This window comes from Lingula anatina, chromosome 6 (genome assembly GCF_051362555.1).
Source record: "Lingula anatina isolate TDL-2025a chromosome 6, LinAna3.0, whole genome shotgun sequence".
Taxonomy (NCBI): Eukaryota; Metazoa; Brachiopoda; class Lingulata; order Lingulida; family Lingulidae; genus Lingula; species Lingula anatina.
The window spans coordinates 19,792,624-19,819,354 of NC_141772.1; the positions used below are offsets into that span (position 1 = coordinate 19,792,624).

Here is a 26,731-nt window from a genome sequence, read left to right on the forward strand (position 1 = left end):
TCATGAGTCATACATAATTGATAAAATTTAAATAAATGATAAAATGATAATATGTTTACAGCAGAAGAAGAACGACCTTGACCAACTTAATAAAAGCCAATGTGTAAACTGAAGCATGTAGCTTAATCAAAGACTTTTTATTGGAAATAGTCGGGAATGAGGTATAATCTTATTTTTCTTTGTAATAATTATGCGTGTATATCAATATTCTATGTAATGTACGATTCCCATTGTTGTAAAGCTGTTAAGAGGTTGTATAAGTGATTGTTTCGCTCGAGTCTTACTGTTAGTCATGTTTGCGTCATTGCCTATTGTGTTACGATGCAGTAAGAGTCCCGCGTAATCTGTGCATTTCTTGTCGATAAAAGTGAAAATGAAACGAGGAAATGAATAATCCCAGAGTCTGTTGTATTTTCTACAAATGCACGTTCATCATTCTATTTTGATTGAACTTCAGCACCCTTTTGTTAAAAAAAAAAGATCACTTTCTGTTTTATTTGTTTTAGGACCCTTTTGTCAATCTAAGAAGCAATTTATGATAGCTGATTGAATTCCACCGGATGTGAGGTGAGTGAACATAATTAAAATTTTATTTTGTTAAAGCAATAATAACTCTTCCTTTGAGATTCAAAATTCCGCAAGAAATACATTGTAAACAACGCCTGGAAATATATTCTATTGCATTTTCCCACTAAAACGACTGTTATTGTAGTAAAACTAAAATCTGTGCTTGTCACTTGGGCTTTTGATGCCTTTCTTCGCAGTCGACAAGTGCATCCTTTGCCAATGACGTTTAGGTGTCACGCAGATTCTCGCGTTCATTCGAGACCAAAATAACATGGCGGGAAACTCTCAGAGGTAAGTTGCGAGTTCTTGTACAGTGCATCGGATAACGAAAAGCCCAGAATTGCACACATTGTAGATATAAATGCATTTTGAGCAAAAAGACGAATATATATTATGAATCTTATAATATTGTTATATAGTGTAGTTGTTGTCTGCTTTTCCCGCGGTTTTAAGTAGGTCACCAGAAACTATCGCTCGATACGAGAGGGCTCCGTCAGTTAAAATCTCTTAAGAGATTTTTACAAAAAACCGTACGTTTAGGAATAAAAAAACCCTGGATTAACTTTGAATGCAGGAATGGGGTCGTTGACCATTGGTAAATTGCCGTTTTTTCCAGGAAAATCGTATTTTTGGCCAAAACGAAGAGTTATTATGACTTTAACCTGTGTCAGTACGAACTCTCACCTGCTGTTATTTGTGATTTGACATGCAATGTGAATCGTCCTTTTGTCCTGTCTTTTACTGTATTATACATGTGTATGTAATAAATATTTAAACATTTGTGTAGATCTTATGCCCTAAACCTGGGGTAGCGCTAACACTTGCCAATTTAGCCAAATGCTAAAACTGACTTAAACTGGCTAAAGAAAAAGGGCTTGATTTGACATGTTTTAGCCAAATTATAACCATTTTGATAACAAATTGACAAAAATGCGGTGATTTGGCTCAGTGAAAAAAATTGCTAGTGCTACCCCAGCTAAACTTAATGTCTGACATGCATGTTTAGTTTCAAACTTCCTTCAAACTGACCAGTGATGGCCACACCAATCATGATGCTCATTTTAATTAAAAAAAAAAAAATGCTCATTTGCATTTTTGGTACTATACTCCACATTCCATGTTTCCATATCAAAGCTTATCACAACATATATGAAGTTGTGTCATTATAAATGTATGAAAATAAGTGTTTTTGAAACCACTCCAATCCACCCTAAAAACAACTGCCTCACATACGGCTTTGTGGAGGCCTGTTGATCTGACAAAACTGATTGCATTCAGCAAGAGTCCCCGTGGAATTGGATCAATTTACGCAGACCAATAGTTACAGTTGGAATGATTCCTAATACTGCATAGATCTCATCAATGGAAAAAGGTATATTTACTTCAAGTAGTCTGCAATGTTATAGCCACTGCTCTGTAGCCTGTAGCGAGTAGAATTTGGCTACAGACCTGTAGATTTTTCAGTATGTGAGAATTTAGTCAGGCTTGTAGCCAAAAAATTCAAGAGGAGTATTAACCATGAAACCTTCATGTACCTAGATAAAATTTTACCCACAGGGGACCTTTTCCCAGCAAAAAGGGGCGGTTCTTTCCAACCCCCCGAACCCCCCTGGCTACGAGGCTGTTAGTGGTCTGACATGGAGAGACTGGTATATTTCTTTCATTAAAAGACTAACCTTTTTCACAGTTTTCCATAAATATAATAAGTGTGTCTCCTTGGCTTAAAGTGCGCCAGAAACATTTGACAAAATCAGTGTCGTGTTATTACTCATATTAATTTGTAATATCCATGGATAAATGTCTGGTCTGATTTAAAATATTATTTGGACCAGTGATTCTTAATTTAAACCAGTAGATTTTAGGAAACTGGTGGTCTGAATGGCCTGTAAGCTGAAAAGCATATGGCACAGACTGTTAAAGGAAAAAGCAAAAAAAAAAAAAATTATTTAAAAAAAAAATACAGACGTCTAGATTCAGTTGAAATGGTAATCTCCTCTGAATAACAAAAAGTGAACTTTTTGAGACCTCTTGTCTATTAACAAACAGACAAACCAGCGCCGTTGACAACATAATCTCCTTCAGTTCCTGAGTTAACAATAGGGTTTCCACTATAGTGAGAATGGCACTGATATATTGATCTCAGTTAGGAATGACAGGGCGATTGATATGCCTCGAAATAATTGAAACTTTGGAAGAATTGCTCCCTAACAATTGAAAAAGCATATCAGGTAACTATAAACAACTCTCATCTGGAAGTGATTGAAATTTTGAAGTACACTAAGATCACATTCACCTGCTTCTAAATATTAAAAAAATATATGACCATTTGCAATCGAGGTACGTATCTCATTATGAAACCATTTTTAGATAGCATCCTTAGAGTTGATCCTGACACGATGGTAACTTAATAACACTTGGGTTAGCATGGCTTGGTTACATAAAGGGCATTCTGGCCTGACCTCATAGTTAAAAATTGTGTCACCTGTTTGGTAACAGGGGTGAAAACAGTTCACATGTACTGGAACTAGAGGATGATTAAGTGCGTTAGAAAAAAAATCAATATCTTACACTGATACTACTCTATGCATTTATGTACAGGCCATTACATTATAAGCCTCATTTTTTTTTTTTTTTTTTTTTTTTTTTTTTTTTTTGCTGTTTGGAAGGACATTTGACACCTCTAATGAAAATTTTTTTAAAAAGTAAAAAAGTTGAAGACCCATTTTTTATATGTTTATTCCTCTATATATGAGTTATATTTAGGCAAAAAATTAGGATTAAAAAGATAACAGTTAAGGAAAAATAGTAATTGTTAGTGAATGTCTAGGAAGGACATGAAATGGACATGGAATTTTAACTTTAACACCAAAACTCTGCTCTTTCTGTGGAGATAATATTTAAAAAATCAAAATATGAATATTTGATTATTTCACTTTCTAAATATATGCAAAGTGTTTTTGAAAAAAAAAAAAAAAATAAGTAGAAAATTTTGCATATATATTAAAATCAAGTAGGCATCTGGGAAGGATACAACTGGGTAGGACATTTTGTCCATTGCTTAATAAAATATAAAATGAGGCTAAATAATAATATTATGTATATTTACCAAGATAAGTTTGATGAATAATATCAAAGGTAAACATGCCTTTCCATGATAATATATTTCATCTTCAAACATGTTACTCTTGTAATTAGTAGCTGTCAGGGGCAGGGCTTTTCATAGTCACATAGCTAAATCTCCTCACTTTTCCCTAGGATTGGGGGCACAGGCCATCAAAATTTACCAATTGTAATTCCCTACAGAATTTCGGGGAGTCCAAGTATATCTAAAGCCATCATATTTCCCAAAATCCATAAGCCGTCCAGCCGTCTTTGAAAATATAGGCCGTCCGGTGATGCAAATAACAGCTGGACGATTCGCTGGGAAAACCCTTGGTCAAGGATGACAATTTTTAACACTGGGTATGGTTAAAAAAAAAAAAAATGAAATAGAATTTTATTTTTTTTCTCGTCATATATTTATTTATTTAGTTAGTTAGTTATTTATTTATTTTTTATAGCAGAAAAGCAAAATACTCTGTCCCCAAGCATTATATGCACAGATGATGGGTGGAGTTTCATAGATTTTTGAATGTCCATTATTTAATGCTGTCAGAAAAAAATATTTACTCAGTCACTCAAGTTGCAGTCAAATTGACCAGACTAGCTCAAATCTGTTGAGTAGCTCAAGCATGAAAGATTTAGCATGCTTTATTTGCTATATTACAAAATTGGGGTACTTGCATTACAGCCCTGTGGCCTGAAATTCTGATATGAATAAAATTTCATTTCTCTTTTCAGGTGTGAAAGTTGATAGGGTTTTACAGAAAACTAGCCTCATGATAATAATAATGCTCTGCTCTGACTTTAAGCCAAAATCTGTTGTGACAAATTATTTTGTGACCCATAAAGTAGCTTTGTACACATTAAATCTGATCTTATGTAATTTTTGCTCTGAGAGGGCATTTGGTTCATTTTTTTCAGCTCTACATATTTTCTTCCTGTTACATAACACCAAGCCCATTTTATTCCTGTTACATAACACCTAGTCAACTAACATTAACCTTTGGTCAAAAATTTGTGTCCAGTGCACCAAAAGATAAAATGGCAGAAGTCCACTTAAGTGAAATAAAAGGACCGTTTGGCGGCAAGGTTGCTGTTGCAGATCAATACTTTTATGTGAACTGCAGTGAAATTTAGCTTGAATTGAGGAATATCCAATTTTGGGGCTGCAACTTGATCCAAATTTTGGCTGTTATTTGAATCTACCCCCAGGATCTCATTCACATACACCAAAAAAAAAGACTCGAACTTAAAAATCGGCCGACAAGACAAAAACTCTCTTGGTATGATAGCCTCATGGGCCAGTTGAAACGAAGATATTTCAGGGACAGACAGGTTTTTAGAAAATATAATGAGATGTTTATGAAATATTTTTTTCTGAGGCAATTGATCCATGATATTGGGTCAACTATTTAACTGTTCATTTGCCAAAAAAATCAGTTTTGACAACTACTAGTGTCATCCTGTTTTTTTTTAACAAGGAATCAAATTTGTTTCTGACCCAATACTTAATAATTGCATTATAGAAGTGAACTGCCATGGATTAACTTGGCCTGAAGAGGATTTTTTTACATTGCAGATTTTTCCTAAATTGAAGAGAACTAAATTTTCAGTGTAAAAGAAAAGGCCTAACATTTGATTAATTGTTTTTTGTTTTTTTTTTGCGAAACCGACCCCCAAATTTACAAACCGTCAAATTGCTGGTATCGTCAATTCAGTATGTTAACTATATACCTGTATTGAGTTGCGACAATGTAATGAAAGGTATTGTTAATCTTATCAACTTGGAGGTGTAATGTAACTACAGTTTGGGCTAGGAAGGGGGAGAAACAGGACTCGGTTCGTTTGTTTACCTGATAAATGCTTAAATTGTATACAATGAATAATGAAGAAAACATAAGGAGACTACTGAAGAGGAAGATTGTTGTTATAGGCCAGTGAAACTGGCAGAGAACAATTAAACTGGTGGTGCAACAAATAGAAAAGACAGGTGCTAAGGTTTAGATCCCCAGATTGGCTAAAAGTTTAAGAAGTTACCGGAGGGGGGGGGGAATCCAAACAAACCTACCCTTTGACCAAGAATAGTTCTTTCTAAATCAAAATTAATTCAAAATATGTTTTCATATATAGGGTTTTGGTTTATAAAGACCCAAGTTTGTAAAATATCCTCTTTGGACAACTGGACTAAGTTCACATGTTGGTAGCTTGACTAACTGAAAAATTGCTTATTTACGTAGCTATAATAGGCTGGCTATATATATAAAAAAAGAAAGGCTTCTGGTGAGGTAATTTTCTTAACAAGGTGGAAGTTAGATAAATGTAAATGGTCAGGGGCGGATTTAGGCCGTCTTCTGGGTCTTCCGGAAGACAGTCAGATTTTTAAGTTTACATTGAGGGGTATCTAATTTCTTCTGTTGGAAGACGGTCAAAAATGGTGGATGGATCAACAAAGATAATTTGGAAGACTCAGAAAATATCTCTGGATCCGCCCCTGATGGTATATATAATATGCCAAATGAGACAGTTAGATTATTATGGTGAACTTCAATTTTGGTGCATGAAATTAAGGGGACTCTACATTTGAGCTTTCTTATAACCTGTGCCAAAAATATCTTTATCAACATTGGTTTGAGATTGGACAAGAAACCTGAAAAAGTTCTGAAATTTTGATGAAAATTTGGTTTAGTTATTCACAGAAGAAAGAAGTGATTACAATTCAAACCGGATCTGAATTTCTCAGTATCGTTTAAAGGTTTCACTTATTCTATTGTTTTCCCATCCAGTGATTGCCTTTTTTTTTCTGCTGCATGTCGGGGGGGTCTTGTCATGGTCTCTAATTTCATGCCTTAAATTGTCTATTTTTAAGCTCCATAAATTGAAGTACAAGATATCAAGAGAAAGTATCATTTGTATTGTAGACCATTAGTGGCTATTAGGGTTCTTGTCAGTGTACTTTATACTCAAATGTTTTAAATCATGCTACCAAAAGCTCTCTGTTTTAAACTTGAAATATGACAAAGATGATCTGATTGTTTCTTCCGATATTTAATAGTCATTTGCTATTGTTTGACATTTATTCTGATGGATAAACTTTAATTTACTTTTTTCATATGTATTTCAATCTTTTGGCTGTACTACTCAAGAGCAAAAAAAAAAAAAAAAAAAAAAAAAAAATTCAAATCACCTCACAGTTGTATGAAAAGATAACACATAGGTAATGAAATGTTTCCTGTTATAATGGCCCATTCAAAATACATTATCTGCCAAAAAAGTGACAGGTAAACAAGACAGAAATTATGATTTATTTATTGTTCCATATGTGGACCATGTACCAATGTAGCTGTTTTTATATTATCTTCCTCAACAGGAAAAGTTTATATTTTAATTTTTTTTTCATGGGCTAAGACTCCCAAATCTGATAATGACATTACCCAAGCCATAACACTTGACTCATAGATAGGAATTAGTCTACCTGATAGAAAAAGATTCTTAAAGTCTATGTGATCATATTTTTTCAATGTGACATTTTGTTTTTAAGGTTATAAGCAAATATATTATTAAAGTTAAACAATATCACTGACGTGTATGTGTATTTTTTGTAATTTTTAATATCATTTTTGTGAATTGTACAGAAATCTTGTAACAGCCAGAGAGTGCAAACCTTAACCAAGGAAAATGAAAATAATTATATTATATTCATAGATCAGGAGTGTCAGTTGAAATTGTAATCATGTGCTTCTTTCTCCCTGAATAGCTATCTATCTACACTATGATTGGTGAACCATCATAATTGGTCAACCTTACGAGACCGATATCTTGTCCACTAAACAACCAAAACCACAAACTATTATAGGAACAAAGACCTTTGCCAATGCAAAATGTTTATGATGATAAAAAAGACATTTGAAACTATATGCACTTCTTTACCCCCCTGAATATAACTCTCCAACCTAAAAATTCCATCAAAATTTGGTAATAACAAATTAATATACTAAAATTATGGTGAGGACTTGGATCTTTTCAATTTGGAAAATTTACCATTTTGTCAGAAACATGATTTTGGGATCATAAAAATATATTTCTGTGTAACATCTGTGGTGCTTTTACTATAAAGATTGGGTTTATAAAAATTTCATTTTTGTTGCTACTAATCAATGGGTATGTTCTAATGTTAAGAATCTAATGAAAATACAGTATCTGTAAAATTCACTTTTTGTACAAAATTTATTAATTGTTTAATTAATTTTTTGCCCATTGTAACAATTGAATCATTACCTTAATATTTGCCATCAGTTTGGAGCACGGTTGTGCATGTGCCAGATGCCTTATGTAAGAGTTCATGTGCTCTCGTTTGTGAAAAAAGTAAATATTGATTGTCCGGAACCGCGCAAAATTTAGCTATGCATCAAATTTAGAAACAGGCTCAAAATACAAACACTATTGAATACTTTTAGGTTGGATAACTCCTTACTAGTACTACTTTCCAGAATTCTGGTCAAAATATATACCTATAAACCGCTAGGGGGAAATCCAATGCTGACAACAATAATCAGTTTCAATCATTTAATGTTCACTCATCGCTTGCTCAGGTATATTCTAACGATATGTGGAGAATCACATTCTATGGTATCAAACCAAGACAATGGCTTCATGAACTTCTTAAACAATGACTTCTTAATTAGAATTATAGTCAACAAGCTTACTCTGCCTCTTTAGACTGTAAATGACGTTTTATACGAAATTATGGACTTCAATAATAAATTATTACGTGAAGTTACCGAAATTGCCTGTGAATTATTAAATGTTTCAGTTATGATGTACTTACATAATATTGGCAACTGATTATCCTGCAGTGTTAACACTCTGGTCAGACACCAAACTCTAGTAAAATTCACGTCTGGGTCCAGTAATATTTGGAAAATTTCTTCACATACTGGTCACTATTTCTGCTTTGGGTCACTAATTTTACACTGGTGTCCCACGGTTGACTTCAACATTTTTAGCATATACTGTGAAGGGTAAACGAGGGGTGGTGCTATGGCCAGATATCCATTGGGCTGTTACATGTAGAATTCTTTGTTTTGGGCTCGCATAGGCGTAAAGAGTAATTGATTTAAGAGGAAATGTCCACCTTTTCTAAAAAATTTTTTTTTCACTGATTAGTAAGAACCATTTATCATCAGTGTTGTGTTTTTATTTAGAAAAAAAGGGCCTGGGGCGATCAGTCTGTCATGCTTAGGTAAAGGTTCATGTCGGCTATCTAATTCAATAGACTCTGTTATTGCATAACTGTTTCTTTTACAATAGCAGCATTGTGGTCAGTATTTTCATACCATTTGTGAATAATGCAAAGTCAGTGATGTGTTTTAGCAGAGTTACTATGTATTTCAGCAAAGTTTTACATAACTGAACTTTTCTGCATTTCATATGTGCAGTTTTATTTGTTATTTTTATTAAAACATAACCCTTGAATGACCACGGACTTTTATATTTAGATAAATAAATAAATAAATAAATAAATAAACAAATAAACAAAAATTGCTTGACATGTAAGAATTTTAGTATGTTTTCAATGCTCTAAGTGTTCTCTTTCAAAAAATAAATTATTTGCACGCAGACAGATCTATCAGAAATATGATCATACATTTGTAAACTTAGCCTTTGTCATGTGTATATATATTTTCTTATGTTGGGAGAACCTGTTGGCAAGAACCTGTTAGCTTTTCATCCGGGAGAACTGCTTATGTAAGTGGCTATGTCATGTTTTAATGTCGTGTCCCCAAGACCAAGTTACACAAAGAAGATTGGCAATTCGTAAAATAACACAGGTGAGATACTAGAAAGCCTGTAGGTCTGGACTTCAAAAGGCGAAATAGTTAAATTTGATAATTGTTAAGCTCATCTTCATGACAAACAAAGGTTTTCATGTCAGAAAACCCCTTGAAAAAAAGTTGCTAATTTAATAAAGTGTTTGTGAAAGAGCACTTGGATGTTATAACAGTGGATCTTGGTTGTATTTTAGCTTTCCATTTTTGATAATTATAATGTGTTTCGTACTATAGTTGCATTTTTACTTATTGTCTTAATGAAGATAAACCTTGTATACCTTGCCAAGGATAGAAAGAGTCTTTGTCAGCCAATATTTTGTGGAAGACGAGAGGAAAAAAAACTTACTTAAAGATATGTTTAAGTAGCTGTTACAGCTGTCAAGCAACTTAGGTTCAGTAATGCAATAGATATGACCCCAGATTGTGCTCCAGAATTTTTAAATAGAATATTACCCAGGTTTAAAATTCACACTGTTATTTGAACCATCTGAGGCACTTTTTTTTGTTTTTCTTATGCTTTAAAACAACCGCCTAAATATTTATTTCATATATCTACTATATCTGCTACTCTGCTAAACAGGCGTTTTATTGACCCCACCTTAAATAATTGCCAACCTTGCTCAAGTATACATCTCAGTATTTTAACAATTTTTTCGCGCCTCTCGGTCGTTAAGGTGTTCCTGCTCTAGCAACACAGGGTGACTCCCTGCTCTCGCCACCAACACCAATCAATTATTGAACCGAGCAAATAATTTTTTCCTCTTCTTTCATATAGCAACTATAAAATGACCACCTTAATCTTTGGAAATGACAGCTATTGACAGGTTACTATTTATGCTCAAAAGAGGATGCATGCTCCAATATTGAAAAAGATGTCTTAAACTGATTGTTTGATAAACTAATTGATTAACTAATAAATTGGAAAAATGCATTCAAAAGTGAAGATTTGACTTTTTTAACACAGCTTTGATTTTAGTTATGATAATTTCCACTTTCTCCTTTGCCAAGTTTTGTTTAAAAATTCATAATTTATTATTTCAACTGACATTAAAATTGATTGCAATTTATTTTGATAAACATATAGGTTTTTTTATACTTTTTTACATCTTTTTAAATATTGTGCATATAAGAAGTAGCCCCTCTTACTTTATACCCTTTCAGTGAGTGAGTTTGCTGCATGTCCCCCTTCGCTGTAGTGTCCATTCCATTCTATTGAAAACCGACTCTGAAGCCAAGTAGTTGGTCAGCTGGCCACCCTTATTCATGAGCTTCATGCATATTCATAAGCTGGTCAAACAACATTTACATAAGTGCTTGGGCATTTAAAGATACCTAGGGCCAAGTTATAAATCATTAGGTCCAGCAGCTCCCAAGTAAGAAACTTGGGTATTTTTGCAGTTGAGATATCTAAGAAAAGTTCATATGTTAGCCGTGATCCTGAACTTTTACAGTCATTAAATATATGCTGTTGGAAATTTAATTTTTATGTTCCAGAATTTTGCTTTGATTTTCAGGTTTCAGATGTGAATTATTTTAGGAAAATATTTGTTTATGACATTCTTTTTTTGTTTGTTTGTTTGTTTGTTTCTGGTACAAATGTTATTTTTTGCATTTTAGAAAGACGTCTGCCAGATATTTAGTATAAGAATGCTGAATTATAGAATATTCTGTAATATTATTGATTTTTTTTTTCAGAAGACTACAGCTATAGGAAAATGCAAGCATTGGATCATCTTTGCTAAAAGAGGAAACCAAACGGGCTTTTTTTTTGAAGCATGATGGAAACTGATTCCAAGTTGGAGACAAATTTGATGAACAAAATTACTGATGGAGATTCAAACAGTTGTGGGTCTTCCATAAGTAGGGATGACATTTCAACCAAAAAGGTTTCCCAAGATGACAGCGACATTGCAGAATTTGATGATGACACAATCTCCTCAGCTCTGGCAGAAGACAGACCACCATCAGATGAAGAGCTAGTAGATTTGGCAAATAACGATGAAGAAGAAGATGATGATGATGAAATTGATGAAGAAGAAGAAGAAGAAATTGACAGCGATGATGTAGATGATGATGATGATTATGAAGACGATGAAAATGAGGAAGAAGCAGAAATACTGAATATCAGCGATGCCGATGATGAGGATGAAAATACAAATGATATTGTTGATAGTGCAGCCACTGTTGAGAAAGATTGTAAGGAAAAATTGGACACCAAAGAAGACTCTGAAAGTCCAAGTACCTCAAAGAGGGCAACTTTGAAAAGGCCTCGAAGTAAAGGTCCAGGCGTAGAGGCATCAGATGAGCCACCATCAAAAAAGAAGAGCAGGGCAACAAAAGGGAAGAAAAAAGATGGAAAGAAGGGAGAAAAGAAAAAAAGAAAAAGCAAGAAAAATTATGAGAGGAGAAATATCAGGTAAAAAATGTTTGATTGATTTTTGTTCTTGCTGTTTGTTTTTTATTACTTTTAAGCATATAAAGTTAAAAACTGGTTAGTATTTTTTATTATTAACGTTTTTCTTATTTTATAAGTGGCCAGGTGGAAAAAATTAAGTGTCAGAAAAGTTTACTTTTAACTGTTCTGTAAAGGTGAAAAATAAGTATATAGAACTTTTGTGTGAAATACTGTAGGAAAACAGGGAAATTACCAAAAAGGTAATCAAAAGTAGGAAAAAAGTTTAACATTAATTTCCCAAATTAAAATAAACATAAAAACAAAATGAGATTGAAGAAAATAATTTATTTTATTAGTACTATTTATTAAGTTTATGTATGAAAAAATAAATAACATTAACATTTGATAAATATGGAAAACAAGTGAAATAATAAAATTTATTAATAGATAAATAGAAAAAATGAATAAATAGTTATGTCATTTGAAAAGAAGTTCAAAGTCATTATTCAGAATTATATGGCCTACAGGCCAAGATTACTTAACAATTTATAACAGTACATTTTAACCCTTAAGAAAAGCCTCTCTCAGCTTAGTACAAAAGTTAACTGCCAGTCTCTTCATAAAGATGGTGTTTTGAGAAGAAATTGCTGATACTAACCTCGTGTCATTGTAAGAATGTATGTGGAAAATACTGTTCCCTCAAGTTATAGTGCTTATGACAAGTTATTGAAACATGCTTCTCATTTTCTGAACAATGTTCCTACTAGAAGAGCGACCTTTTTTAATTTGTAGCCAAGTTATGGATTGAGATTTTTAATTCATACTTTAATAATAATAATAATAATAATAATAATAATAATTTATTTTTAGTCTAAAATCTGCATTTGTTCTGTAAACTTTGCAATGTGAATAAATAATAAAGACTTGTAGGAAAAGTAAAGAAAAAATCATTCCTTGCATATGTCAGGTAAATTATATTTGAAAGGTAATAGTAATTTTTATTCACTTCATGAATGTGTCAAGAAATTTATTTAAAAATAAAATTTGATATTCTTTCCTTGATTTATGAACATGCCAAATCGGTAATTTCAAAAATATTTTAAAAGACATCATCTAACCGTTGTGCAATCTCCTAATTTAAAGATGCCAATGCACAAATAAACACACAAATAGCATTACCATATTTTTTTTTTCAATTAGATTTTCAAATTGGTAATTGTGTTGTCAGAAAAAAACTCAGCAAAATGAAATATCCCATCTCTTTCTATTCAATTTAATAACTGAAGTGTTCCGACTTTTCTCTTGTGCTGGGCACAGTTTTTGGATAGCCTTTGTCAGATTATATATCAGATTATAATGAGAGGCTCCGCTTCATTCACTTCGTCTGACAATCAATAAAGTATTCAATTCAATTTCTCTAGTAGTCAAAAATTAAAAGGAAGAAATATTTCCGGAATTCTTGTGTAACTGATTTCAGTGTCATGTATAAAGATAAGGCTCGTAATGCCAGCATTATTGTAAAATTGCAAGGAGTGCGACAATAGCAGATAGGTCTGCTCATCTGACAAACCTTTTCACTCGATTTAGTTTGGTTTCAACAAAATGTTTTGTAGTCTCTAAGGGCTTGAAAAGTTCCTCCCCTATTGTAGAGTTTGCTCGCACCAGTTGTTTTCTTCTTTTGGACACCGGTGTAAGTGTCAGTACTTTGGTCCACTTTGGACTGACCTCTCTGTTACTGGTCAGTGTAAACGGTATTTGATGACCCATCTTTTTTGAGGATCTCTTCCCTTACAGGAATTAAAAATAATGTAGCCTGAATGTGACCTTCTTCACAGTTCAAAAAGAAGATTTATTGTAACCAAATACGCCTCTATAGCTGTGGCGGGATGGAAAATAAATTAAATAAATATCTCTGTAGTGTAGGCTTAACATTTATGGATGTCTGAACACTATAAACTAGCTGCTGTCTACCTTGTACACTTTTTATGCAGTGAAGACTTCACATCTGATTTCAATGCATATTGGTGCTCATATATTTATCTTGCATTTAGATTAAAGAAATCTTTCCCAGGTCATTGAAGATATTTATTTTTATCAAAAGGAATAAATCAGTGAGTCATGCAGCAAAATATTAGAACTTTCATAAAACGATATTTCATTTGAAATTTTTGATATGTGAAATCGGTGCAGTCGAATGATGGTCTATAATGGCCATCCTATTAAGATTTGACCTTGCTTTTACCCTTTTTTTATATTTTTGGTATTTGTTAAGGCCCCCCACAGATAAATGACCCGGCCATGACCTTGCAAGCAGTTCATAAAATCGGGGCCAGTACAGAAGTGCACATTCTTCGTTACATATTGGGAAGCATCTTTCTTTTGCCAAAAAATTATGGTTTGGGTCTGAAACTCATCTTTTATGTCCCCATATTTATTTTACGTGGGAAATTAAGAAATCAGTGCCATCTCCACAAAATTATGTTTTTATTTAACAAATATATATATCTGATTTATTTTTGGCAGTCAGGAACCAATACTAAACTTTCATCTGTTTACTGAAATGTTGCTAGCTGATATGAATTCATAAATAGGACTGTATTAGTGTATACAATATTTTGGTTCAAAGAAAATAAAACTAGAGACAAAACCTGAAGCACAGACCTTTACCAAGAAAATTAAATAAATAGAAACAAAAAAAGGATGAAGTACTGAAAAGTGAACAGAAATCAACAAAGAATATTTTTAAAACAGAATAACATTCAGATAACTAATTAAACTGAAAATTTCATAAAAAAATTGTGAAATTTTTTTGAAACAACTTGTGCGCTAACAAACAGACACAAAGAAGAACATCTTTCAATGACAGAGATTATTTACCAACTTGCTGAAATACTCAACCATTTTCTAGTCCTAACCAGCTTTCTTATGAATACCATTCAAAAATGTGCTATAAACTTTTTAAAGCACACTTCACTGATTTGCTACATATGACTTCACACTGTTTTCCTTCAATTTTGATCTTGTGTAAAATTTGAATTTTGAGCAGGGAAATCCACTGCCTAATTAAAAGAAAAAAACACTCTCAGGGAGATCCATGAAAAGATTTTTTTTATAATGTTACTAGAAGATAAACTCATCGGTAAAACATATCTACATAAATCCTACATCAGCCCAGCTACAGGGGGTGTGTGGTCTTGCTCTGTCCAGAAGTATTATGTCCATAGTTTGAGAGGTCAGTAGGCACCGGTATCTGGTCAAGCGTACTCTTATGCTGGAGGTCACCTTACCTAAGATCGATAAAAATACAAAACTGTCACCTTAAGGCTATTTTAATCACGTGTCTGTACATGTGGCTTGCTGTAAAGGATGATTTTTTATTTTTTATTTATTTATTTATTTATTTATTTTTGTTAATTGCTAGTTTATTAATTGTTTGTTTGCCTGCGCGGAGCATTACTCAAAACAAATGGATGCATTTTGATGAAATTTTTGGGATAAGTCACAAATGACCCAAGAAAGAAATGATTAGATCTTGGTGATGATCCAACAATTTATAAATGAATAAATTAATATATTAGGGAATTAATTTATTGATGAATGAATAGGTTAATTAATTAATTAATTAATTAATTAATTAATTAATTAATTAATTATGTACAGATTTTGATGAAATTTACAGGATAGGTCATAAATGAATAAATAAATAAATAAGGGAATTAATTAATTGATGAATGAAAAGGTTAATTAATTAATTGTGTACAGATTTTGATGAAATTTACAGGATAGGTCACAAATAGGACAAGGAAGAAATGATTAGATTATGGTGATGATCCAATAATTTATAAATGAAAAAATAAAGAAATTAGGGAATTGATTTATTGATGAATGAATAGGTTAATTAATTAAATTATTTATTTGTTTGTTTGTTTGTTTGTTTGTTTGTTTGTTTGTTTATGAATGAATAAATAGGTTAATTAATTATGTTCAGATTTTGAAATATACAGGATAGGTCACAAATGAGCCAAAGAAGAAATGATTAGATTTTGGTGATGATCCAGTAACTTATAATTGAATAAATAAATAATTAGGGAATTAATATATTGATGAATGAATAGCTTAATTAATTAATTTATTAATTAATTATGTACAGATTTTGATGACATTTACAGGATGGGTCATAAATGGGCCAAGGAAGAAATGATTAGATTTTGGTGATGATCTATTAATTTATAAATGAGTAAATAAATAAATTATGGAATTAATTGTACCACCAGCGTTAGCGCTGGCGGTACACATGGTTTCGGTCTCGTCCGGATCGTTCCGCCGGCTCCGCCGGCTCCGCCGGACGGCTACCGTTACCGCTTCTCCTCCTAGACGGTAAGGCCCCCCATACCCATCTCATGGATTTAGGTCACCTATAATCTCAACTCGTTCCACGTAAAATTTGGGCTTTGTCGGTATTGGGGTCTGGGTGTGGCACTCATTGCAATGCACCCTTGTCCAAAAATGGCAAAATTAAATGCTAATTATCTACCCTACGGAAGGAGTTACGGGAAAAATTTCTACAGACGGCTTTCCAAAAGTCATATGTGTAGATTTCAAATATACCCTCGGATTTGACCTTTGACCTTTACTTCAAGGTCAAATGGGCCAAAATTTTCAAAAAAATGAAATTTTTTACGAAAAAAAAATTTTTTGCCCTGTTATTCAGACACCACACAGACTTAACCAATAATATTATTGGAAAGTGTTACCCTTCAGGTCATCTTTCATCTCCGTGAATTTGGGGTCAATCGGTGCATTTTCACAGGAGTAGCGGCCATAAGATACCGAAACTGAAAACTGTCTCTAATTCGGGAACCGTTAATGCTAGAGACCCATTCTTTTTTGCATTTTGTAGAGCATGTAAAGCCCAACACTGGAGGTGGTCTCGGTTTTTTTGTATTCCATACGGTTTTCGAGTTACGCTGTATCAAAAAGTACATATTGGTGGTGAAAGGAAAATGTACGGAAGCCCACTGGTGCCATATGTAGAAAAAAAAATTATCTCGAAATTTCGAGATACTATTTTGAAATTTGAACAAAAAAATTTACCACCAGCGTTAGCACTGGCGGTACACATGGTTTCGGTCCCGTCCGGTCCGTTCCGCCGGCTCCGCCGCCATGTTACCGTTACCGCTTCTCCTCCTAGACGGTAAGGGCCCCCGTACCCATCTCATGGATTTAGGTCACCTATAATCTCAACTCGTTCCACGTAAAATTTGGGCTTTGTCGGTATTGGGGTCTGGGTGTGGCACTCATTGCAATGCACCCTTGTCTAAAAATGGCAAAATTAAATGCTAATTATCTACCCTACAGAAGGAGTTACGGGAAAAATTTCTATAGACGGCTTTCCAAAAGTCATATGTGTAGATTTCAAATATACCCTCGGATTTGACCTTTGACCTTTACTTCAAGGTCAAATGGGTCAAAATTTTCAAAAAAATGAAATTTTTTACGAAAAAAAATTTTTTTGCCCTGTTATTCAGACGCCACACAGACTTAACCAATAATATTATTGGAAAGTGTTACCCTTCAGGTCATCTTTCATCTCCGTGAATTTGGGGTCAATCGGTGCATTTTCACAGGAGTAGCGGCCATAAGATACCGAAACTGAAAACTGTCTCTAATTCGGGAACCGTTAATGCTAGAGACCCATTCTTTTTTGCATTTTGTAGAGCATGTAAAGCCCAACACTGGGGGTGGTCTCGGTTTTTTTGTATTCCATACGGTTTTCGAGTTACGCTGTATCAGAAAGTACATATTGGTGGTGAAAGGAAAATGTACGGAAGCCGACTGGTGCCATATGTAGAAAAAAAAATTATCTCGAAATTTCGAGATACTATTTTGAAATTTGAACAAAAAAAATTTTTATCTCGAAATTTCGAGATAGCATTTTGAAATTTGAACAAAAAAAAAATTATCTCGAAATTTCGAGATAGCATTTTGATATTTGAGCAAAAAAATTTATCTCGAAATTTCGAGATAGTATTTTGAAATTTGAACAAAAAAAATGCTATCTCGAAATTTCGAGATAATTTTTTTTTTCAACATATGGCACCAGTCGGCTTCCGTAAAAATGTGCAGTACGGTAATGGATAATAAATTTTGAACTCCGGAAAAATAAAACATAATGCTTGGCAAAGCAGACAACTTGTGGTCAAAAATGACATTATTTTATCAAATTTAAACTTCTGCAACTTCAGAGAACCTCCCATTTCAAGAACTTTGACCAAAATGACCTTTTCTTTATTTTAATTAATTTTTTCTGTAGGAAATTTATGGCACATTATGGTAACTCCAAAATTATAACATTTAGTCCCTTATATCTCCAAAACTGGCAGAGATAGGTCCATAGTTACTATTGAAGTTGAATAGGAAGTCATATACTAGCAATCTTACTGTGACCTTGAAATTGACCTTTGACCTACTTATCACCATGAACTGAACTTTGCAAATTTTGCTTCCCTTTTATCTCCAAAACTGGCAGAGATAGGTCCATAGTTACTATTGAACTTGAATAGGAAGTCATATACTGGCAATTTTACTGTGACCTTGAAATTGACCTTTGACCTACTTTTCACCTTGAACTGAACTTTGCAAAATTTGCTTCCCTTTTATCTCCAAAACTGGCAGAGATAGGTCCATAGTTACTATTGAACTTGCATAGGAAGTCATATACTGGCAATTTTACTGTGACCTTGAAATTGACCTTTGACCTTCTTTTCACCATGAACTGAACTTTGCAAATTTTGCTTCCCTTTTATCTCCAAAACTGGCAGAGATAGGTCCATAGTTACTATTGAAGTTGAATAGGAAGTCATATACTGGCAATCTAAATGTGACCTTGAAATTGACCTTTGACCTACTTTTCACCATGAACTGAACTTTGCAAATTTTGCTTCCCTTTTATCTCCAAAACTGGCAGAGATAGGTCCATAGTTACTATTGAAGTTGAATAGGAAGTCATATACTGGCAATCTTACTGTGACCTTGAAATTGACCTTTGACCTACTTTTCACCATGAACTGAACTTTGCAAATTTTGCTTCCCTTTTATCTCCAAAACTGGCAGAGATAGGTCCATAGTTACTATTGAACTTGAATAGGAAGTCATATACTGGCAATTTTACTGTGACCTTGAAATTGACCTTTGACCTACTTTTCACCTTGAACTGAACTTTGCAAAATTTGCTTCCCTTTTATCTCCAAAACTGGCAGAGATAGGTCCATAGTTACTATTGAAGTTGAATAGGAAGTCATATACTGGCAATCTAAAAGTGACCTTAAAATTGACCTTTGACCTACTTTTCACCATGAACTGAACTTTGCATATTTTGCTTCCCCTTTATCTCCAAAACTGGCAGAGATAGGTCCATAGTTACTATTGAAGTTGAATAGGAAGTCATATACTGGCAATCTAAATGTGACCTTGAAATTGACCTTTGACCTACTTTTCACCATGAACTGAACTTTGCAAATTTTGCTTCCCTTTCATCTCCAAAACTGGCAGAGATAGGTCCATAGTTACTATTGAAGTTGAATAGGAAGTCATATACTGGCAATCTTACTGTGACCTTGAAATTGACCTTTGACCTACTTTTCACCATGAACTGAACTTTGCAAATTTTGCTTCCCTTTTATCTCCAAAACTGGCAGAGATAGGTCCATAGTTACTATTGAAGTTGGATAGGAAGTCATATACTGGCAATTTACTGTGACCTTGAAATTGACCTTTGACCTACCTTACAATGAACTTAACTTTGATTACACCATTTTTAGTTATATATATTTTTTGCATATTTTGAAAATTCTTGTTGATTGCATTTTTACAGCTTGTCAAGCACAAGACTGGTGGCTGCACCCCTTATTTTGTGTATGTGGGGGTCTATACGAATGCGCTTGCTCCAGCTGGTGGTACAATATTCGGAGGCGGTATCGCCTCTCTGATCCTCTAGTTTATTAATGAATAAGTAAGGCTTGTGGAACAAACTAAACAAATGCCACAGAGTTCCATAATTAAAATAAAGTTATAGAGCTTTAGAGTCTTTCTGTTAAAAGTTCTTGTTTGTTTGAGAAAACATTAAAGAGTTGCAGTCATCTTTTTTTATGACTATTTCAGAAAAATTTTGAAAGAAAGCGAATTGGATGCCATGACACTCTCAGCTCAAAAGGAAGAATTCGAGAGAAAGCGGCGTCTTGCAGAACAACAGAGATTACTCTTACAACAACAACAACTTCAGCAGCAGCAGCAGTTACAACTTCAAAAACAGCAACAAGAACTCGACCTGTTGCAACCTGAATTGCAGCAGACCCAAAGGCCGATAAAACAAGAATTCCCTCCCAGGGAGCGGGTAGAGAAAGATTCACAGCTGAAATCTCTCTTACAATGTACGTATTGAACATTAGTCATGGTGCAGTGGCATTTAGGATTCTCAATTTATCACAGAGAGATAACCGCCAAAAGCAATTGCTAATTTTTGCTGCAATTTGCCCCATGGATGTCTAGAAAGATGTAATAAGCATCATTAAAAACATATTTATCGTAAAATAATCATATAAGCCCAATAGTTCACCTTCACCCTTAATTATGATAATCCTCTGTACTAAATCACAGTATCCGAAGTCTTGCTATCAGAGTGAGCAATTCTAAATTATGAAAAGACAAAATGATCATGGTATTTGGCCCTTACCGTGTCTAACAATCAGATAAATTGCCACTTACAGCAAGTCTAAGTTAAAACTTGCGATAAAATGGCTTGGGATATCCGTCATAAGTCAGTTTTGAATTATAGGGCTTTTTATAGTGTCAATAATTTTAAGAAATATTATAGTGTTATATAGGGGAGTCACGGGAAAGATGATATTTTATGAAATGATTCAAGCAAAGGTTATCAGACATAAAAGGTTAAGTGTTGAAAAGTAAGAGAAACTTCATAGGATCTGTAAATATTATTTAACAAGTCACAAATTATATGTAACCTTGACAACTGTGTAAGCCATATATGGTAAACATGCTCTCTTTGTTTCCATGGCAGCTGCTGAGGATGAGGCATCCACATGGAGTTCAAAGAAGGATGAAGATGTTGTACTCCTTGACAGTGGAGATGACAGTCAGAAGAAAAAAGGAAGAGGTGAGTGCTTTGTGATGGCTTGTGTTTTAGAGGAGACATCCGTGGCCAGCTTCTACATTTTCAAATTTACTTACGTGCCCTTTTATTGCATGTGAACAGTATTTTGAATAAATTGAGATTGCCATTACAAGTGTTTAAGGGATAACAACTTCATTTTGGAAAAAAATGGATTTTTCTTGGGTAAACAACAATTTTGAAATACTTACCAATGGTTAATGAATCTGTTCCAACATTCAAAGTTACTCCCTGTTTTTTTTTTGTTTTGTTTTTTTTTTTTTTTTTGTAGTAATCTCAAGAGATTATTACAGAGTGTATCCATCTATGGAGGTCACCTGATCTGATGGCAGCAAGCACAATGTTTACAATGTATTTATTGTGAAATATGAATCTCATGCAAAGAGTTGTTATCCCTTGAAACAGGTCAATTTACTGCTTCCCATGTTTCATGGAACCAGAATGACTGGATGTGTGTCAGTGCTTGTTGTGGTAAACTTCAGCCAAACTTACCACCGATTATTCCGAGTCCTATAAACAAGGACCTGTGTAGTTATATCAGTTAATAATTATATACACAGAAACAAGACAGAAATATTTTGTTTACAAAACTGCGTAGTTATAATTTCAATTGATAATTTTTTGCACTCAAGATGTCATCGAGCTATCCAGCTCCGACAACGACGAGGAGTGTGTGCTGCTCCCTAGCGACTCTGAAGAGCAAGAGGAGGAGGAGGACCACGAAAACAGCGGTTGTCATATCAATGATGCCATGAATCAGCCTGATGCCCAGGGGAGAGTTTTGGTCAACGTGGGTCACCCTCCTGATGAGCCGGATATTTTTCTCGCCTCCCAGTTGACCAGGGCAATAAAACCTCATCAGGTCAGTGGAGTGATTGATTGATTGATTGATTGTTTGATTTTCCTTAATGATCAGTCAATCAATTTATTTTAATCAAATATTTAGTTTTAATTGAACTATTTATTTATTGACCAATTTATTTATTTCAATGTTTGTATGTTTTACAATGAGAAATACCTAACAAGTTTCACTGGCATAAGCATCAAGATGAAAACAGTGATATGAAATTAAACTTTCATATTATATTATTCTCTCTAAAGGGAAAAATATCAGGTCTGAATTTAGTGAAAAACTTTTGCAATTATACCCAGCTATAATTTGTTAATGTTTATCAAGAGGGATATTTAAATATATCGATAGAATATGTTTGGTAAATTGATTAATTCCTTTGTATTATATATGTATATATATTCTTTTTAAGTGTGTATTTTTATTTGTTGTGAAACATTTTATGTTTATAATGCCATTTTTGACCACTTATTCCTGTGCTGCCATCTATCTTTCATTCAGATTGGAGGTGTACGATTCTTGTATGACAACTTAGTGGAGTCTGTTGGGCGTTTTCGCTCAAGTCATGGATTTGGTTGTATTCTGGCCCACAGTATGGGGCTGGGGAAAACTATACAGGTAAGAGAGATTTTATTTATTTTTCTTTTTATTTATACAGTTGTTTATTTATTACTTTGTGATTTATTTATTATTATTTGAATTAAGAGAAAAATTCGATTTCATTAGGTAATTCAATGCAATGACCCCCATTATATACTTTATATCTTTCACTGATGTTGGAGAAAAATTTACTATATTTTGTTTCCAGTTGCGGTCATTGATCCCTGGTCCCTGTTTTAACAGTATTTTGAAATATTTTCAGGTGATTTCATTCATCGATGTGTTCCTGCGGCACACTGATGCCAGGACGGTGCTTTGTATAGTTCCCATCAACACCCTGCAGAACTGGATGTCCGAGTTCAACATGTGGCTGCCACCCCCTGGGGACATTAAGCCAGGGTCAGAGGTCGAGCCTCGGCAGTTTAACATCTACATTGTCAACGATGCTCATAAGAATACCACAGCTCGGGCAGAAGTTATAGGTGAAGTAGTTTTTAGTGTTCAGCAATACTAACAGCTGTGCTGTGTGTTGTCAATGTTTATCTGCACGGTTTCATTGCTGAGTTCATTAAAACTTGATTTTCAGTAAAGCAGGTAGCTTCAAAACAGCCAAATTGAAATCAGATTAACAGAAAGATTTTAAGATGCTGTAAGCACTACTTTAATTTATCCTTTCCACAGCTGATAAATCGTGAGTGATAGCTAATGAATAATATAGAAGTATGCTACTGCTACTACTAGGACAGATTAAGGAGGAAAACGATGATAATAATTAAGATAAAAAATCAATCACATTTTGATATTTCAGAGAAGTGGTACAGAAATGGAGGAGTACTACTGATGGGTTATGAGATGTACCGCTTGCTGTCTTCGAGAAAAACCCCATTGCCAAGAAAGAAGAAGAAGCAGAACAACGAGCCAGAGGTCATTGACCTGGAAGAGGAAGACAAGAACAAGGAGCTACAGCTAGGTAAGGGATGCATGGACTGTTGGACATAGGGGAATTTAGAAAGTGATGAATTTTTTGGGAAATTTAGGGAAAAAAAATAACAAAAAAAAATTATGTAGATGGTATTGTAAGTGTGGATTGGAATCTTGAGATTGGAGTTTTGAAGCGCTTAGAGTTTCTGAATTGGTTCTTTTGTCCAGTTTGTGCTATTTTCCGTAGGTTGTATGCAATCAGTTGTGGAAAGAATTTTTTTTTTGCTGTTGTGGATGTGTGGTAGGTTGGAGAAAGAGAGAGAGGCAAAAGTTCACTCTCATCAAATTTTTAAAAATAAATTATAATTCTTTCTCTCTCATGCTCCAGATATCCAGTCAGCATTGCTGAGGCCAGGCCCTGATCTGGTGGTGTGTGACGAGGGACACAGGATAAAGAACAGTGGAGCTGGAATATCCCAAGCATTGAAGAACATCAGAACTAGGTGGGATTACAGTGAAGATTTAGATTATTACTGTTGATTAAAATTTTTACATTTATCTGTATTAATTAACAGTTAATTATGATTTTTATGAGTGTTTTGTTAAAAAACAGTAGATATTGGTCTAAAGCAGTACCCATATTTTTCTTGTGATAAGATAAGCACAAGATTTCATTTCATTGGACTGGATTTACCGTGAATTCAAGTAGACTTAACTTTTGTCTGGAAATCTCTTGTGAAACAGGCCCGAGGGCCAACTCTCTAAGTAAGATAGCTGAATAAATGTATCCAAAATTTTTAATGGAATAAATGATGAAATTGCTTTAAACAAAGGCTAAAATAAACAGATATTCTTAAAATTGTTCTTCTTTCACCTCATCAGGAGAAGGGTTGTGCTGACCGGGTACCCGCTCCAAAACAATCTAATGGAATACTGGTGCATGGTGGACTTTGTGCGGCCAAACTTCCTGGGGACAAAGACGGAGTTTAGTAATATGTTTGAACGTCCAATCATGAACGGTCAGTGCCAGGACAGCACTCCGCAGGACACGCGGCTCATGAGGTTCAGAGCTCACGTACTGCACAGTTTACTGGAGGGATTTGTACAGAGGTGGGTTGAATATTTATAAATATATAGTGTCCTGTCTAAGTCTGCTGCATGAAGGTTGGCCTCTGTTACTTTTTGGCTGATCCAAAGCAGATATAGTGGCCTGTAATTGAACTTATTTGCAGGTTATTTATTTATTTATTTATTTATTTTTTTTTTTTTCATTTATTTAAAAAAAAATTTTTTTTTAATTTATTTATTTATTTATTTATTATTTTTTTTATTTTTATTTTTTTGAAGTGTTCTTCAGTTTTACTGGAATTCGGGGTCACATTCATTTCCCAAGCAGTCTGTGCCAAATTTTTTTTTAATTGCTCACTTGCCCTTAGGGGTACCAACAGGTCCAAGAATCAACTAGCCCAAAGCAAGAAAAGTATCCAGTTACTGAATTGAAGTTAATAAAATTTGGTGCGGGTTTGTTTGGTGCAGGGTCGTTTGGTGCAGGGTCAGTAATAAGGTTCATGATGTATTATTCTGGTGTCTATCTACTATATTATTCACGCATGCATGCTCTCTATTGTTCAGTCACGTACACACTGTATTGTTCAGGTGTGTTTGTACCGAAAATGTACCTCATTGTGCCAGTTTTACCGTAACACTTCCTTGCACTTGCACCAACGTTTATTGATCTGTGTCTGGCATCTTTCAGACGCAGCCACGCAGTTCTGAAGGCCGCCTTGCCACCCAAACAAGAGCATGTGTTGTTGATTCGTATGAGCCCCATACAAAGGAAGCTGTACAAGGAGTTTATGACCAATGTGGTGGACTCTGGCCTCTCTGCTTGGGCCAATAGTAACCCCCTGAAGGCCTTTGCTGTCTGTTGTAAGGTATGTGTCTCCCTCATACCTGGTCTATAAAGATTGTTTGGTATTTTTTTTTTTTTGGGGGGGGGGGGGGGGGAATACTAGTAGAAGAGTGCTTTGAATGACATTTGGTTAAGTTGTGAAAAGTAATAATATTACTGCATGGTGTTCACATTGAACTTACTGCATTTTATAATTTAAAATGAAAAGAAATGGAGAATAAAAACAAAAATATTTGAGAGGCATGATTTATAGGTGAAAGTCAGATAAGATAAGTAAATGATTTTTTTTTTTTTTTTTTTTTTTGCTGCTGTCTTTTAAATCAGAGTATCTTTCATATTAGAACCATTCCAATAGCCAAAGGATTTTCCTTCATTTTAGCTTTTTGATTTTTTATATGAATTCTCTAAAGGTCTGCATTATGTCTCTTTAAATAGCAAGAAAATTTATTTACAAACGAAAATGTGCATTCCAACTTGAATGTTAGCAGAATTCCAAGAACTACTTAGATATAAATGAACCCCTATGGTGCAGTTTTCTTTCAAATTTTAACTGGAAATTTTATTATTGAAAAATATATTTTTAAAAAATCATCTTTCAGATTTGGAACCATCCAGATGTTCTTCACAAAATACTGGAACTCAAAAAGCTCAATCCTGGAGTGGATAATGACCTTGACATCGCAGACGACAGCAGCAACACTGGCTCTACTAGGGGAGGGAAGAAAAAAGGAAAGGGAAAAGAGTCCCGGCCATCTACACCCTCATCTCAGGGCAGTGTCCAATCAGAAGGGGGCTTCTTTCCATTTATTGACAAGAAGTCTGAGCAAGTGATCACTTATGATTGGGTAAGTCACCTGTCAATCATTGAGGATTTGGTGGAGGATGATTTTTTTTTTTTTAATTGGTATTTATCAAAACATTGACTTGACTGAATTGAAGATATTTCAGGACTTTGTTGATGGATAGTATGGTTCTTTTTCAATTATTTTCCTTTTTGTCACAATTTGTCTATTTAACCATTAACAATAAATAGTACAGTTAGATTTTTTGTCATTATTTTGCCAACCATTTTACTGTAAACACAGTAAACTAAAATTTGGTTGTAATAATAATTATTTTAATTCAGTGCATTAGTTGCCCAACCCCCGTTTTGTTCAAAAACATTATAATATCATAACAGTTTATGGCAAGAGATATGCATACTTACTGTATAACTTAAATTCCCATTTTTGCCCGTGTTTACAGGCAGAGCCTTTGATGCAGGACTACACCCCAGGACTCCTAGAGAATGGTGCCAAGTTTCTGATTATGTTCAGTATTATAGAGCATTCTATTGCCATGGGAGACAAAGTGTTGGTGTTCAGGTAAT

At 34.0% G+C, this 26,731-nt stretch overlaps 1 protein-coding gene across 3 annotated transcripts in view; it reads left to right on the forward strand.

Moving 5' to 3' along the window:
* Positions 1 to 17: 17 nt before the first annotated feature.
* The window catches only part of LOC106163158 (helicase ARIP4-like), a 33,683-nt gene continuing 6,969 nt past the window's right edge, over positions 18 to 26,731 (forward strand). The window contains exons 1-15 of one of the 3 annotated variants that reach the window (XM_087016049.1): positions 18 to 161; positions 507 to 567; positions 765 to 858; positions 11,193 to 11,913; positions 20,053 to 20,321; positions 20,969 to 21,064; positions 21,712 to 21,941; positions 22,431 to 22,547; positions 22,792 to 23,011; positions 23,338 to 23,499; positions 23,839 to 23,953; positions 24,333 to 24,560; positions 25,207 to 25,384; positions 25,962 to 26,207; positions 26,608 to 26,726. In XM_087016049.1, the coding sequence (XP_086872175.1) occupies positions 11,273 to 11,913; positions 20,053 to 20,321; positions 20,969 to 21,064; positions 21,712 to 21,941; positions 22,431 to 22,547; positions 22,792 to 23,011; positions 23,338 to 23,499; positions 23,839 to 23,953; positions 24,333 to 24,560; positions 25,207 to 25,384; positions 25,962 to 26,207; positions 26,608 to 26,726 (2,621 nt within the window). In that variant the 5' untranslated portion in view covers positions 18 to 161; positions 507 to 567; positions 765 to 858; positions 11,193 to 11,272. The remainder of the gene's footprint in view (positions 162 to 506; positions 568 to 764; positions 859 to 11,192; positions 11,914 to 20,052; positions 20,322 to 20,968; positions 21,065 to 21,711; positions 21,942 to 22,430; positions 22,548 to 22,791; positions 23,012 to 23,337; positions 23,500 to 23,838; positions 23,954 to 24,332; positions 24,561 to 25,206; positions 25,385 to 25,961; positions 26,208 to 26,607; positions 26,727 to 26,731) is intronic. The other 2 variants (XM_013540672.2, XM_024074602.2) reach the window with 2 other exon arrangements.